Here is a 14,433-nt window from a genome sequence, read left to right on the forward strand (position 1 = left end):
TGCCCTTTTTTGTTTTCCATTTGCTTGGTAGATCTTCCTCCATCCCTTTATTTTGAGCCTATGTGTGTCTCTGCATGTGAGATATGTCTCCTGAATACAGCACACTGATGGGTCTTGACTCTTACCCAATTTGCCAGTCTGTGTCTTTTAATTGGACCATTTAGTCCATTTACATTTAAGGTTGATATTGTTATGTGTGAACTTGATCCTGTCATTATGATGTTAGCTGGTTATTTTGTTCGTTAGTTGATGCAGTTTCTTCCTAGCATCAATGTTCTTTACATTTTGGCATGTTTTTGCAATGGCTGGTACCGGTTGTTCCTTTGCATGTTTAGTGCTTCCTTCAGGAGCTCTTGTAGGGCAGGCCTGGTGGTGACAAAATCTCTAAGCATTTGCTTGTCTGTAAAGGATTTTATGTCTCCTTCACTTATGAAACTTAGTTTGGCAGGATATGAAATTCTGGGTTGAAAATTCTTTAAGAATGTCGAATATTGGCCCCCACTCTCTTCTGGCTTATAGAGTTTCTGCCAAGAGATCTGTTGTTAGTCTGATGGGTTTCCCTTTGTGGGTAACCCGACCTTTCTCTCTGGCTGCTCTTAACATTTTTTCCTTCATTTCAACTTTGGTGAATCTGACAATTATGTGTCTTGGGGTTGCTCCTCTTGAGGAGTATCTTTGTGGCATTCTCTGTATTTCCTGAATTTGAATGTTGGCCTGCCTTGCTAGGTTAGAGAATTTCACCTGGATAATATCCTGCAGAGTGTTTTCCAACTGGGTTGCATTCTCCCCGTCACTTTCAGGTACACCAATCAGACGTAGATTTGGCCTTTTCACATAATCCCAATTTCTTGGAGGCTTTGCTCATTCTTTTTACTCTTTTTTCTCTAAACTTCTCACTTCATTTCATTCATTTGATCTTCAATCACCGATACTCTTTCTTCCAGTTGATCAGGTCGGTTACTGAAGCTTATGCATTTGTCACATAGTTCTCGTGTTATGGTTTTCATGTCTATCAGGTCATTTATGGAATTCTCTGCATTGGTTATTCTAGTTATCCATTCGTCAAATCTTTTTTCAAGGTTTTTAGTTTCTTTGCTCTGGGTTTGTAGTTCCTCCTTTAGCTCTGAGAGGTTTGATCGACTGAAGCCTTCTTCTCTCAACTCATCAGTCATTCTCTGTCCAGCTTTGTTCCATTGCTGGCGAGGAGCTGCGTTCCTTTGGAAGGAAGGGGAGAGGTGCTCTGATTTTTTGAATTTTCAGCTTTTCTGCACTGCTGTCTCCCCATCTTTGTGGTTTTGTCTACCTTTGGTCTTTGATGATGGTGACATACAGATGGGGTTTTGGTGTGGATGTCCTTTCTGTTTGTTAGTTTTCCTTCTAACAGTCAGGACCCTCAGCTGCAGTCCTGTTGGAGTTTGCTTGAGGTCCACTCCAGTTAGGCTACTCCCAGTTAGGCTTTCCCACTTAGACTACTCAGGGGTCAGGGACCCACTTGAGCAGGCAGTCTGTCGGTTCTCAGATCTCAACCTCCATGCTCGGAGAATCACTACTCTCTTCAAAGCTGTCAGACAGGGCCATTTACATCTGCAGAGGTTTCTGCTGCTTTTTGTTTACTATACCCTGTCCCTGGAGGTGGAATCTACAGAGGCAGGCAGGCTTCCTTGAGCTGCGGTGGGCTCCACCCAGTTCGAGCTTCCTGGCCGCTTTGTTTACCTACTTAAGTCTCAGCAATGGTGGGCACCCCTTCCCCAGCCTGGCTGCCGCCTTGTGGTTAGATCTCAGACTGCTGTGCCAGCAATGAGGGAGGCTCCATGGGCGTGGGACCCTCTGAGCCAGGCGTGGGATATAATCTCCTGGTGTGCCGTTTGCTAAGACCCTTGGAAAAGCACAGTATTAGGGTGGGAGTGACCCAATTTTCCAGGTGTTGTGTGTCACGGTTTCCCTCGGCTACAAAAAGGAATTCCCTTCCCCCTTGCACTTCCCAGGTGAGGCAATGCCTTCCCCTGCTTCGGCTCTCGCTCATTGGGCTGCACCCACTGTCCTGTACTGACTGTCAGACATGCCCTGGTGAGATGAACCCGGTACCTCAGTTGGAAATGCAGAAATCACATGTCTTCTGTGTCACTCACGCTGGGAGCTGGAGGCTGGAGCTGTTCCTATTCGGCCATCTTGGCACCCCCTATTTTGTTTCTACTTCATTATTTTTATTTGAAGATTATTTTTACTTTTTTACTCAAGCAGAAGGTTCTATAAGCACACGATGCTTTATCTAAAATTACTGTCATGTTGAAAAATGACTGTCAAAGGTAGAATAATCCAGTATGAGAAAGAGTCTGTGCTCCTGAAGAGAAAATGGAATATTATATCATGCTAAATACTATTAAATGATGTGTTCAACACCCAAAGTTGTTAGACCAGCAAGCTCTCCCCAGATAACACTGTTTATAAGCCTCATTCCAGCTATCTAGACAAGAAAAAGTTAGTGCCAAATTTTAGTCACACTTATGAGAGTAAGATCAGACTTTTAATTTATCCTTCTATCAATCTACTCTTGCTGGAGGTTGACAGAAGTAGAAGTGATTATTAACATAAACTGTAATCACTATGAGCCATTAGAAACAAAGAATCACCCAGAGCTGAATGTTAATAGCAGACTCAGAGAGCTTCCTTGGTCTATTAGTAAAATTAAGGAGAGATGTTCCCTAAATGCCTTGTTGTAACGACATGACAAACTAGTCTTTGATGGGTTGGCATTTCTACAGCTCCATTACCTTCCTCTTTACTTCTGGAAAGTTATAAAACATTTTGTGCAAGAAATGGTTTCTTAAAATTGGGAGACTAAGAAAAGTGGATGGATCTGCCTACACTTCCTATCTCCTTCCTTAAATGACTCCTTTTTCCTCAAAAGCCATTGAAACTGAAATGGCAGATCCATTACGAGTAAGGCTTACGGCTGTCAATCTTTTGCAAATTACTTAATCAGAAGATTCCAGAGTGCTTCCCCAGTAGAACATTTTCTCCCTGTCCACTCTAGTTTGACTGACGCTCTATCTGTTATAGACACAGCTAAAGTTACAGAAACAGATGAAATTTACAATGTAATACAAGCCATGTCAACATGTGAAAGAAATAAAGTGTCATGTAAAAAATAATGGAAGGAAAAAAATCATTGTGCCCCACTTAGTTTAGAAAGGGTATTCGGTCACATTTATTATGCTACAAAGCTGTTCCACAATTCCATGTTTAAAGTAACAGAAACCTCAGCTCCTAACCTAGGAAACTTAAAACTAGAGGAAATAAAAACAAATTCATGATGTTGAACCCACAAAGCTGCAAAGCAATCTTGGTTACTTTTCACACTCTTGACTGTCAAGACATCAGAGGTACAATCTCCAGTGCCCCTCTCCTTATACCTGTCATGTTACCACAAGAAAACATTGAGACAATGATTAAAACTATAAACATACATCTGTAACATTGCTTTTTAAACTATTCAAGCACTTCAAAGCCTGAAGCTGATTACTTCTTTTTATATGGAGAAATGTATACATACTAAATAGTGAAAAACTTAGGACCCTATCTAGTGCCACAAATGGAAGAAGCAATACCCTCCTTTGGCTATAATGAGTTATTTGGTGAAACACTGAATGTAAAGAGGGATACTACATTTGAAATTATCTTTGTAGACAAAGAATTCTGACTCTGGAAGACCATTCTAGAAGTCATGTTCTGACTAAATAGCATGACTTTGGTTTAAAGAAACCTAAAGGTATCAATAAAGAACAAATTTTAAATAGAATTTAATCTGTACCTAATCTAATTTCACTCGTGTACAACAGTCAACTCTGAGACAGTACTGGAGATAAAAGTTTACTATGATCACTTTCACAGCTTTTGCCTCTGTTCTTTAACTTGGCCTTCTTAATACTTGCAGTCTACTATTACAAGACTACTTTCCTGGTTTTGATTACCTTCTGATAAGGATTGTATCACTTTTACGAAGTCATTCTTACAGACTCTCAATCTCCTTCCCACTCTCTCATCTTAAAACGGGCATTCTTTTGATTTAAAAAATGCTCTCACTCAAAGAGGAGTTGACTGAAAGGCAAAAATAATACACACACATGCATTTATGATATGATATGGAACATATGAAATGGATTGTGAAAGTGGGGGAAGAATAAACTTTATTGGCCCACAGAAGGGATGAGGGAATGAGAAGGGGCTAGGGATAAGAAAGAATAAAAGTGGAAAAACTAAAACAGAATGATTTAAAATGTGCAAATATATTTTGCAACCTCTACCATTCAATTTAGGAATATGCATGTACAGTGAGATCCATGTAGACTAAAGTGAGTTTAACTTTGTAGTTGATGCTACTTGTACAAGTTCCATCATTAGTAAGTCACCATTTAATTCTGTCAAAGTCAGACAAGGATCTTTCTGGTCAGTGCAAACAAGGTTTTCCATCCTGGGCTGCAGTCTGACCTGCCAGTGCTCAGTAGGCATGCTTGTGATGAATTCGCACAGTTTCCAGTTCCCCACCTCCAATGGCGGCCAGGGTCTCCAGCCTGTTTAAGCGGTCCAAGCTTCTTCCAAGAACTTCTTCTAGCCGACTGCGTAACACCTGAGCCCCTTCCAGTTCCACCTGCAGAGTTCGGTCTCTCTCAGAGCTGATTAAACATGCCACACGGAAGGAAAATGGATTAGCCATCAACTGTAGTGAGTCCATATTTGCTTTCAAAGAACCATCAATGCCACTTTGAGCCACACGACTTTGTAAAGTAATTGTTCTCCAGGACACAATAAATGAATGTAGTCTGTGTGGCATTTGTGTTCACTGCTGATAGATGAGTAAGGACTGATCCTTTTTTTAAAAGCTTCCCCCTTACACTAGATTCTGGGCCAATTTCACCTAAAATTATAGCTTCTAAGACTTATCTCACACACCTATACCCCAAACAAGAGATATTTCGTTATTTGACTAAAAGCTCTTGTTTCTGAAAAACTAAAACCCAGGACAAACTAAATATAAACTGGAGCAAGACTGAGCCAAGTAGAACCACTACTGAAGAGACTTGTTTTCTCATGTGTTACCAAACTTGAGGTGGGATGGTGTGCTGAAAAGAAATCTGGTTCATAAACACTAAAGCTCCAGAGGTTCTTTAAAAAGTAACACAATCAACTGGTCCTATCAGACCTTTCCTCTGCCTTCATTTTCTGGTGGAAAGAAAACATTTTTAAAGCCCAACAATAAATTACAAGAAACTGAATAGCAAAAATAATAATAATAAAATTGAAAAAGAGTAAAAAGGGCTAGTAGGGAAGGCAAAATGAGAAAAAAAAAATGAAGAGAATATAAAATGATCCAGAGAGGTATCATATATGCAACCAAAAATCAAGAGGTAGAAGAAAATATATTCATCATGATAGTTATCGGTGGTCCCAGGATGATTTAGCCATCCCAATTAATATATTTTCTTCGATGATATTAAAATGAATATCAGTGTCCATTATAGCCTTACTTTTTTTTTTTTTTTTTTTTTTGAGATGGAGTCTCACTCTGTTGCCCAGGATGGAGTGCAGCAGTGCGATCTTGGCTCACTGCAACCTCTGCCTCCCGGGTTCAAGTGATTCTTCTGCCTCAGCCTCCCGAGTAGCTGGGACTATAGGTGTACAATACCTCATCCAGCTAATTTTTGTATTTGTAGTAGAGACAGGGTATATATAGCCTTATGTTTATGATAGAACAGCTTTTAATAGGACATGGATCACAGAAGAGAAATGAACATACATTGAGTGGCTACTCTATGCAAGGCATTGTTTCAGACACCAAAGCTGTCTTCTTATTTAATCTCTGCAATAGCTGTGTGAAACAGGCACTATTCCCAACTTGAGATTTTGACACTGAGGCTCAGAGCAATCCATAAAACAAATGACAAAGTGGGTAGCCCCAGTAATTGTCCCTGTTTTTTCTCCCCTCTTCAGTATCATAAGCATCTGCACTTAATGAAGAATAAAAGGCATAAAAAGAACACGATAGTAAAAGAAATAAAAATTTCAATAAAGAATAAAAGGAAAAACAGCCACTCTCTTACCTCTCTGGATGGGCATGGAACTTCACCAGACTGCTATACAGCTGTCTCTCTGCTTGTGAGGCCTCATTGAGCAGACTCCGTTCATCCACTAGTCCTTCTAGCATCAGCAGCAACTGGGGAAAGAAGAGAGAAGAAGCAACACACAAATGGCACAGTGAGACATGAAGCCACAGTTAACCCTGAGAAACAAGAAAATGCATTAGCATGTACTAGGACTTAAAAAGCCCACTATCTTAGTACTTAAGCTTTTGATACTATTTTATAGTTTTCAAATCAATGTCATATTATCTTTTTTTATCTTTAAAAGCCTGTAAGGTGGAATTCAAACTAGGCTGTAATGTCTTTCCTGTAGATCCCACATATCCATACAGTCTTCATGGTAAGGACAAGTTATTTTAAAGAAACTATTAAAAGGAATTTAGCAATAGTTAAATATCACCCACTCAAAATACCCATTCACAGGCATTTCAATTTCATGATCCTGAAAACAGGACAGAACCAAAAAGTAACATTACTCTGGATTTGATAAATGTGAGAAAAACAGGAAGAGGATGTGGAAACTAAAATATCTGATATGAATAATCAGATAATGGCTAAGGTAAAACCACAAAAAGGGAGACTAGGGGATTTTTAAAACTGGTGTTTCTTAAACGCCACACATTCTCATATCCTGAAAACTAATTGAGTCATAAAACATGAGTCTGTTTGTAAGCAGAAATATGGTAATGAAATCAAAAGATAAAATATGATAATTCCATCACAAATACAAACACAGGTTTTATATTAGAGATCTAGCTATGGCAAAAGGTAGAAAAAAACTAAGGAGCTATTTGGACTAGCTAGCTCAACTGAATTCAGGAAGCCATGACACTGACTGATCTAAAAGAGATGCCAACACAGTAACAAACAAGCTTTCAGTTTCAGTCTGTAACTCTGTGCTGTGGTCCTAGCATTTCTTCAACATCATAGTTGAGTATGCAGCTAGCTGTGGAGGAAATGCAGGGGGAAGGGAATCTCTAAGGCTGAAAGGCCTCTTCTAAAAAATTTGATGAGAACTCTATGCTAGAGAGAGTTAAAGCGTAAGGTGGGAAAAAGGTGGGAAATGAATCTTCTTAGGAAGTATGTGAAGTCACAAAAGGCTTGAGTTTAAATCATAGCTCTGGCATTTATTAGTTACATGACTATTCTCCACTCCCATTTTAAAGGAGAAATCAGTGTTTCAGCTTCTTCATCTATAATAATTGGGCTGACACTACTTACTTTGTGTAGAGTTGTGAGCATTAGTGCTAATTTAAATACCTAGCACAGTACATAGCTCATGAATACTTGATAAACTTTGATTATACTCAAATTTCTCATTTGTTTCTAAAACTAATTTCATGGGTCTAATATCATAACTCTAAGCAGCAATCACATAACACTCCCTTTTTTCACTAATGCTTTATAATAATTATTTTTTTATTATATAATAAAAATATTAAAATTTTAATTTTTAAATAAAAATAATAAATATTATTATTATTATCTTGGAGGCAGAGTTTTGCTCTTGTTGCCCAGGCTGGTGCGTGATGACATGATCTCAGCTCACTGCAACCTCCGCCTCCCAGGTTCAAGCGATTCTCCTGCCTCAGGCTCCTGAGTAGCTGGGATTACAGGCGCCCGCCACTACACCTGGCTAATTTTCGTATTTTTAGGAGAGACGGGGTTTCGTCATATTGGCCAGGCTGGTCTCAAATTCCTGACCTCAAGTGATCTGCCCACCTCGGCCTCCCAAAGTGCTGGGATTACAGGCATGAGCCACTGCACCCGGCCTTTACAATTATTTTATTCCATTTAGCAATGGGGAGAGAGGGTTACGGTTTTCTAGCACTTAATAAGTTTTAATGGTCCCAATCTAAAAACAGGAGCATCTTTTTGAGATAATGTATATATAAAATAACTTATATTTTTCTCCAAAAAGAAAAAAGTCATACCTGGCATTTGGACTCAGATATTATACTTGGAAAATTATATACTTTTAAATATAAACTATTTTGAAAGAAAAAATAATAGGGATTTAGAAATTAAGACTTGACTAGAAAATTCACTTGACTTATTCTTTCTTTTTTAGCCATGAGTTCAAATTCCGCTTTGGCATTACTCAGTTCTTTTTCCAGCCGTGCAATTGTGTTCAAGTCTCCTAAGATGAAAATACAGCACTAGTTTTAATTGCTATTAACATAACGTGATATCTGCTGCCTCCTCTAAGTAATTTACAGAGGACACATTCCAATAATAAGAAAAAAGAAAACATACACACAGGTTGTTCTTTGTAGCATTATTTATAATAGCAAAATATTGCAATCATCCTAGAGGCTATAAAGAAAAGATTGAATAAAACATATTCACAGATGGCACTATATACTACTGTCAATAAAGAATAAGGATGATCTTTATGAACTTATATGAAGTGACTTTGAGATTCTAAGAATACGTTAAGTAAAACAAGCTATGTGCTTAAGAATACATCTAAGGTAGTAGGTTTTCTATTAGGAAAAAGGGGAAATGAGAATGTACATATATACATCACATATACACAGATGATTCATTTGCTTATTTTTGCAAAAAGATATATAGGAAGAATAACCCAGAAATGAAACTGATTACCTTCAGGAGACGAGTGGAAACAGGAGAGAAGGGATAGGGAAATATGGGACATCTGAGTATATCATTTTATATACTGGAGTTTTGAACTGTGTAAATGTTTAATTTTTTTTTTTTTTTTTTTTTTTTTTTTAGACAGAGTCTCGCTTAGTCGCCCAGGCTGGAGTGCAATGGCGCGATCTCGGCTCACTGCAACCTCCGCCTCCCGGGTTCACGCCATTCTCCTGCCTCAGCCTCCCGAGTAGCTGGGACTACAGGCGCCCGCCGCCTCGCCCGGCTAATTTTTTGCATTTTTAGTAGAAGCGGGGTTTCACCGTGTTAGCTAGGATGGTCTCGATCTCCTGACCTCGTGATCTGCCGGCCTCGGCCTCCCAAAGTGCTGGGATTACAGGCGTGAGCCACCGCGCCCGGCCAATGTTTAATTTTTAATGTATAAGTCAGCTTGACAATTAATGGGAGAGAAAATGTCTAAAACTGAGTATTAATATAAATATATATAGCAAATAAATAAAACCACCCAGAAGATACTAAAAAATTAATCCAAATAATTTTTGAACTCACTACTCTAACTGAACACTGTCAGTGCAAAATATGCTAAGGATAAAAAGAATTACAAAAAAATCTTAAACATTACTTAATACATTTATTGTTGATGGTAGTATTTATGTAGCAATTCTGAAACAACTTTTGCATATTATAGTATTCTGCAAATGTGTAAATATTTTGAAACATATTGATGCTCTAAGTAACCAGGGCTCTCAAAGAGATACAAACATGAAATGAGGGAAAAAAGAACCTATATTGTTAAATTGGAATTACAGAAATCAGTATCAAATCTTCATATGTATACAAATACACACACATATACTTAAAAATATTCATTGCTAGCTCTGTTCACTTAAAAGGGCCTAGAAGCAAAAGGCATTCATGTAGCAATGAACACATCTTGTGCCCAGATCATAGTTTCTAAATGCCATTACCCACCAAAAGGAACCAGGGAGCTCTTTAGGATAACGGCTGATTCTGGGACTGAGGCAGGTAAAGCAAAAGGTAATCACAGAACATTTTACTGTGCCAGAAACTATGAAACTATGCTAAAAAAAAAACAAAAACAAAAACACAACAAAAAAAAAACTGATGGGGATATGGCAAAGCTTGATGAGGCTCCCACTGACCAAATATGGGTTAATTTGAGCATTAAAGGAAATAATGACCAAAATCAATAATATAATGATTTTTAAAACTCCATATTGATAAAAACAAATGGGGTATAGACATACGGAAAGGACAGCTCTTCTTTATAAATAATACCCACAAATAAACAAAGAAGAGATTTCACAAACAGAAAATCATATATATATATATATATATTTATTTATTTATTTATTTATTTTTGAGATTGAGTCTTGCTCTGTCGTCCAGGCTGGAGTGGGGGAGGGTGGGGGGGGCGGAGTGGGGGAGGGTGGGGGGGGCGGGGTGGCGGTGGGGAATCTCTCTGCTTTCCAGGTTCAAGCGATTCTCCTGCCTCAGCCTCCTGAGTAGCTGGGATTACAGGCATGCACCACCAAGCTCGACTAATTTTTGTATTTTTTAGTAGAGACAGGGTTTCACCATGTTGGCCAGGCTGGTCTCAAACTCCTGAGCTTAAGTGATCTGCCCACCTCAGTCTCCCAAAGTGCTGGGATTAAAGGCATGAGCCACCGCGCCCAACCCTGAAAATCACTATTTTTAAACTACCAATATAGTGTAAATTCAGCCAGCAGATCACTTATATACTAAGGGTGAAATAAACCTTTTACAACAGAGAGATTTGACAGCTACAACCTTAACCAAATGACTGAATTTAATATCACCAATATTTTGTATCACCAATACAAACCGATTATCACGCACTGATGTGATGCACTAAAAAAGACGTCATCCAGTCCAGGCACAGTGGCTCACGCTTGTAATCCCAGCACTTTAGGAGGCTGAGGTAGGTGGATCACTTGAGGCTAGGAGTTCCAGACCAGCCTGGCCAACATGGCAAAACCCTGTCTCTAAGAAAAAATACAAAAAAACTAGCCAGGCATGGTGGCGCATGCCTGTAGTCCCAGTTACTTGGGAGACTGAAGCGGGAAGATCACTTGAAACTAGGAGGCAGGCAGGCAGGCCAGATGGAAGGAAGGGAGGGAGGAAGGGAGGAAGGGAGGAAGGGAGGAGGGGAGGAAGGGAGGAAAGGAGGAAAGGAGGGACGGAGGGAGGGACGGAGGGAGGGAGGGAGGGAGGGAGGGAGGGAGGAAGGAAGGAAGGAAGGAAGGAAGGAAGGAAGGAAGGAAGGAAGGAAGGAAGGAAGGAAGGAAGTCAGTCATCCGTGTGGTATTCCTGCCAAAAATGTTTAACTCAAATCTAAGCATGAGGAAACAATCACAGCTAAATTGAGGAATATTAGCTGGCCTGGATTCTTCAAAAATGCCAATCTCGGCCTCTGCCCCCGGGCGGGCCGGGCCTGCAGTGGTGAGGGGAGCCAGGCTGAGGGTGGGAGTGGGTGGCAGGCAGGTGGAGGGCAGGGAGAGGTGGTGGAGGAGGAGGAGGAGAGATGAGGGCAGCGGAGGAGGTGAGGAGCGCCAGGTACCAGGCTAGGGAAGCTGCGGGCTCTCAGGGAAGAGATGGATGATGAACAAGCTTTACATTGGGAACCTGAGCCCCATGGTCACCACCGACGACCTCTGGCAGCTCTTTGGGGACAGGATGCTGCCCCCCATGGGACAGATCCTGCTCAAGTCTGGCTATGCCTTCGTGGACTACCCCGACCAGAACTGGGCCATCCGAGCCATCGAGACCCTCTCGGGTAAAGTGGAATTGCATGGGAAAATCATGGAAGTTGATTACTCAGTCTCTAAAAAGCTAAGGAGCAGGAAAATTCAGATTCGAAACATTCCTCCTTGCCTGCAGTGGGAGGTGTTGGATGGACTTTTGGCTCAATATGGAACAGTGGAGAATGTAGAACAAGTCAACACAGACATAGAAACTGCTGTTGTCAATGTCACATATGCAACAAGAGAAGAAAATAAACATGGAGAAGCTAAGTGGGCATCAGTTTGAGAACTACTTCTTCAAGATTTCCTACATCCCAGACGAAGAGGTGAGCTCCCCTTCGTCCCCTCAGTGAGCCCAGTGTGGGGACCTCTCTTCCCGGGGAGCAAGGCCAGCCCCTGGGGGCACTTCTCAGGCTAGACAGATTGATTTCCTGTTGAGGATCCTGGTCCCCACCCAGTTTGTTGGTGCCATCATCAGGAAGGAGGGCTTGACCATAAAGGACATCACTAAGCAGACCCGGTCCCAGGTAGACATCCATAGAAAAGAGAACTCTGGAGCTGCAGAGAAGCCTGTCACCATCCATGTCACCCCAGGGGGGACTTCTGAAGCATGCCGCATGATTCCCGAAATCATGCAGAAAGAGGCAGATGAGACCAAACTAGCCGAAGAGATTCCTCTGAAAATCTTTGCCCACAATGGCTTGGTTGGAAGACTGACTGGAAAAGAAGGCAGGAATTTGAAGAAAATTGAACATGAAACAGGGATCAAGATAGCAATCTCATCTTTGTAGGATTTGAGCATATACAACCCGGAAAGAACCACCACTGTGAAGGGCACAATTGAGGCCTGTGCCAGTGCTGAGATAGAGATTATGAAGAAGCTGCGTGAGGCCTTTGAAAATGATATGTTGGCTGTTAATACCCACTCTGGATACTTCTCCAGCCTGTATCCCTATCACCAGTTTGGCCCGTTCTCGCATCATCACTGTTATCCAGAGGAGGAGATTGTGAATCGCTTCATCCCAACCCAGGCTGTGGGCGCCATCATCGGGAAGAAGGGGGCACATATCAAACAGCTGGCGAGATTCGCCCCTGCAGAAGGCCCAGACGTCAGCAAAAGGATGGTCATCATCACCCGGCCACAGGAAGCCCAGCTCTAAGCCCAGGGACGGATCTTTGGGAAACTGAAAGAAGAAAACTACTTTAACCCCAAAGAAGTGAAGCTGGAAGCCCATATCAGAGTGCCCTCTTCCACAGCTGGCTGGGTGATTGGCAAAGGTGGCAAGACCATGAATGAACCGCAGAACTTAACCAGTGCAGAAGTCATTGTGCCTCGTAACGAAAAGCCAGATGAAAATGCGGAAGTGATCGTCGGAATTATCGGATACTTCTTTGCTAGCCAGACTGCACAGCGCAAGATCAGAGAAACTGTACAACAGGTGAAGCAGCAGGAGCAGAAATACCCTCAGGGAGTCGCCTCACAGCGCAGCAAGTGAGGCTCCCACAGGCACCAGCAAAACAACAGATGACGGAGCCCTTCCAACACCTGACAGAATGAGACCAAACACAGCCAGCCAGATCGGGAGCAAACCAAAGACCATCTGAGGAATGAGAAGTCTGCGGAGGCGGCCAGGGACTCTGCAGAGGCCCCGAGAATCCCAGGGGCCGGGGAGGGGTGGGGAAGGTCAGCCAGGTTTGCCAGAACCACGGGGCCGCCTCTCGCCCCCCAGGGCTTCTGCAGGCTTCAGCCATCCACTTCACCATCCATTCGGATCTCTTCTTAACTCCCACGACGCTATCCCTTTTAGTTGAACTAACATAGGTGAACGTGTTCAAAGCCAAGCAACGTGCATACCCTTTTCTGGTGGCAAATCGTCTCTGTACATGTGTGTATATACTAGAAGGGGAAGATATTAAGATATGTGGTCTGTGGGTTACACAGGGTGCCTGCAGCTGTAATATATTTTAGAAATAATATATCAAATAACTAACTCCAATATTTAATCAATCAATTTTTTTTTCTTTCTAAGGAGAAAGCAGGCTTTTCTAGACTTTAAAGAATAAAGTCTTTCTTTGGGAGGTCTCACAGTGTGGAGAGGAGCTTTGAGGCCACCCACACAAAATTCACCCAGAGGGAAATCTTGTCGGAAGGACACTCACAGCAGTTCTGGATCACCTGTGTATGTCAACAGAAGGGATACCGTCTCCTTGAAGAGGAAACTCTGTCATTTCTCATGCCTGTCTAGCTCATACACCCATTTCTCTGCTTCACAGGTTTTAAACTGGATTTTTGCATACTGCTATGTAATTCTCTGTCTCTCTCTGTTTATCTCTCCCCTCCCTCCCCTCCCCTTCTTCTCCATCACCATTCTTTTGAATTCCCTCATCCCTCCATCTCAACCCTGAATCTATGCCCCCCACCCCCTCCCAGGCAAAGCAGTGCTCTGAATATCACATCACATGAAAGGAACAAAAGCGAAACACACAAACCAGCCTCAACTTACACTCGGTTACTCAAAAGAACAAGAGTCAATGGTACTTTTTCTAGCATTTTGGAAGAGGAAAACAGGAACCCGTCAAACCAACCAATCAACCACACAAAGAAAAAATTCCACAGTGAAAGAATGTATTTTGTCTTTTTGCATTTTGGTGTATAAGCCATCAATATTCAGCAAAATGATCTTTCTTTAAAAAAAAATGTGGAGGAAAGTAGAAATTTACCAAGGTTGTTGGCCCAGGGCATTAAATTTACAGATTTTTTAAATGAGAAAAACACACAGAAAAAGTTACCTCAGGTGTTTTTTACCTCAGCACCTTGCTCTTGTGTTTCCCTTAGAGATTTTCTAAAACTGATAGTGGGAGCATTTAAAAAATTTAATAAAAATGAGTTGGAA

At 41.4% G+C, this 14,433-nt stretch overlaps 1 protein-coding gene and 1 pseudogene across 11 annotated transcripts in view; one reads left to right on the forward strand and one right to left on the reverse strand.

Moving 5' to 3' along the window:
* Window positions 1–3,184: 3,184 nt before the first annotated feature.
* The window catches only part of PDE4DIP (phosphodiesterase 4D interacting protein), a 28,773-nt gene continuing 17,524 nt past the window's right edge, over window positions 3,185–14,433 (reverse strand). For all 11 annotated transcript variants that reach the window (XR_012415548.1, XR_012415542.1, XR_012415541.1 and 8 more), the window contains 2 exons: window positions 6,099–6,211; window positions 3,185–4,673 (listed from right to left, as the gene is read on the reverse strand). Coding sequence is in view for 1 of the 11 variants with exons in the window: in XM_065546853.2 (XP_065402925.1) it covers window positions 4,499–4,673; window positions 6,099–6,211 (288 nt within the window). In the remaining 10 variants the exon portion in view is untranslated. The remainder of the gene's footprint in view (window positions 4,674–6,098; window positions 6,212–14,433) is intronic.
* On the forward strand, window positions 11,394–13,182 carry LOC102124501 (insulin-like growth factor 2 mRNA-binding protein 2 pseudogene; annotated as a pseudogene).

Source organism: Macaca fascicularis, chromosome 1 (assembly GCF_037993035.2).
Source record: "Macaca fascicularis isolate 582-1 chromosome 1, T2T-MFA8v1.1".
NCBI lineage: Eukaryota > Metazoa > Chordata > Mammalia > Primates > Cercopithecidae > Macaca > Macaca fascicularis.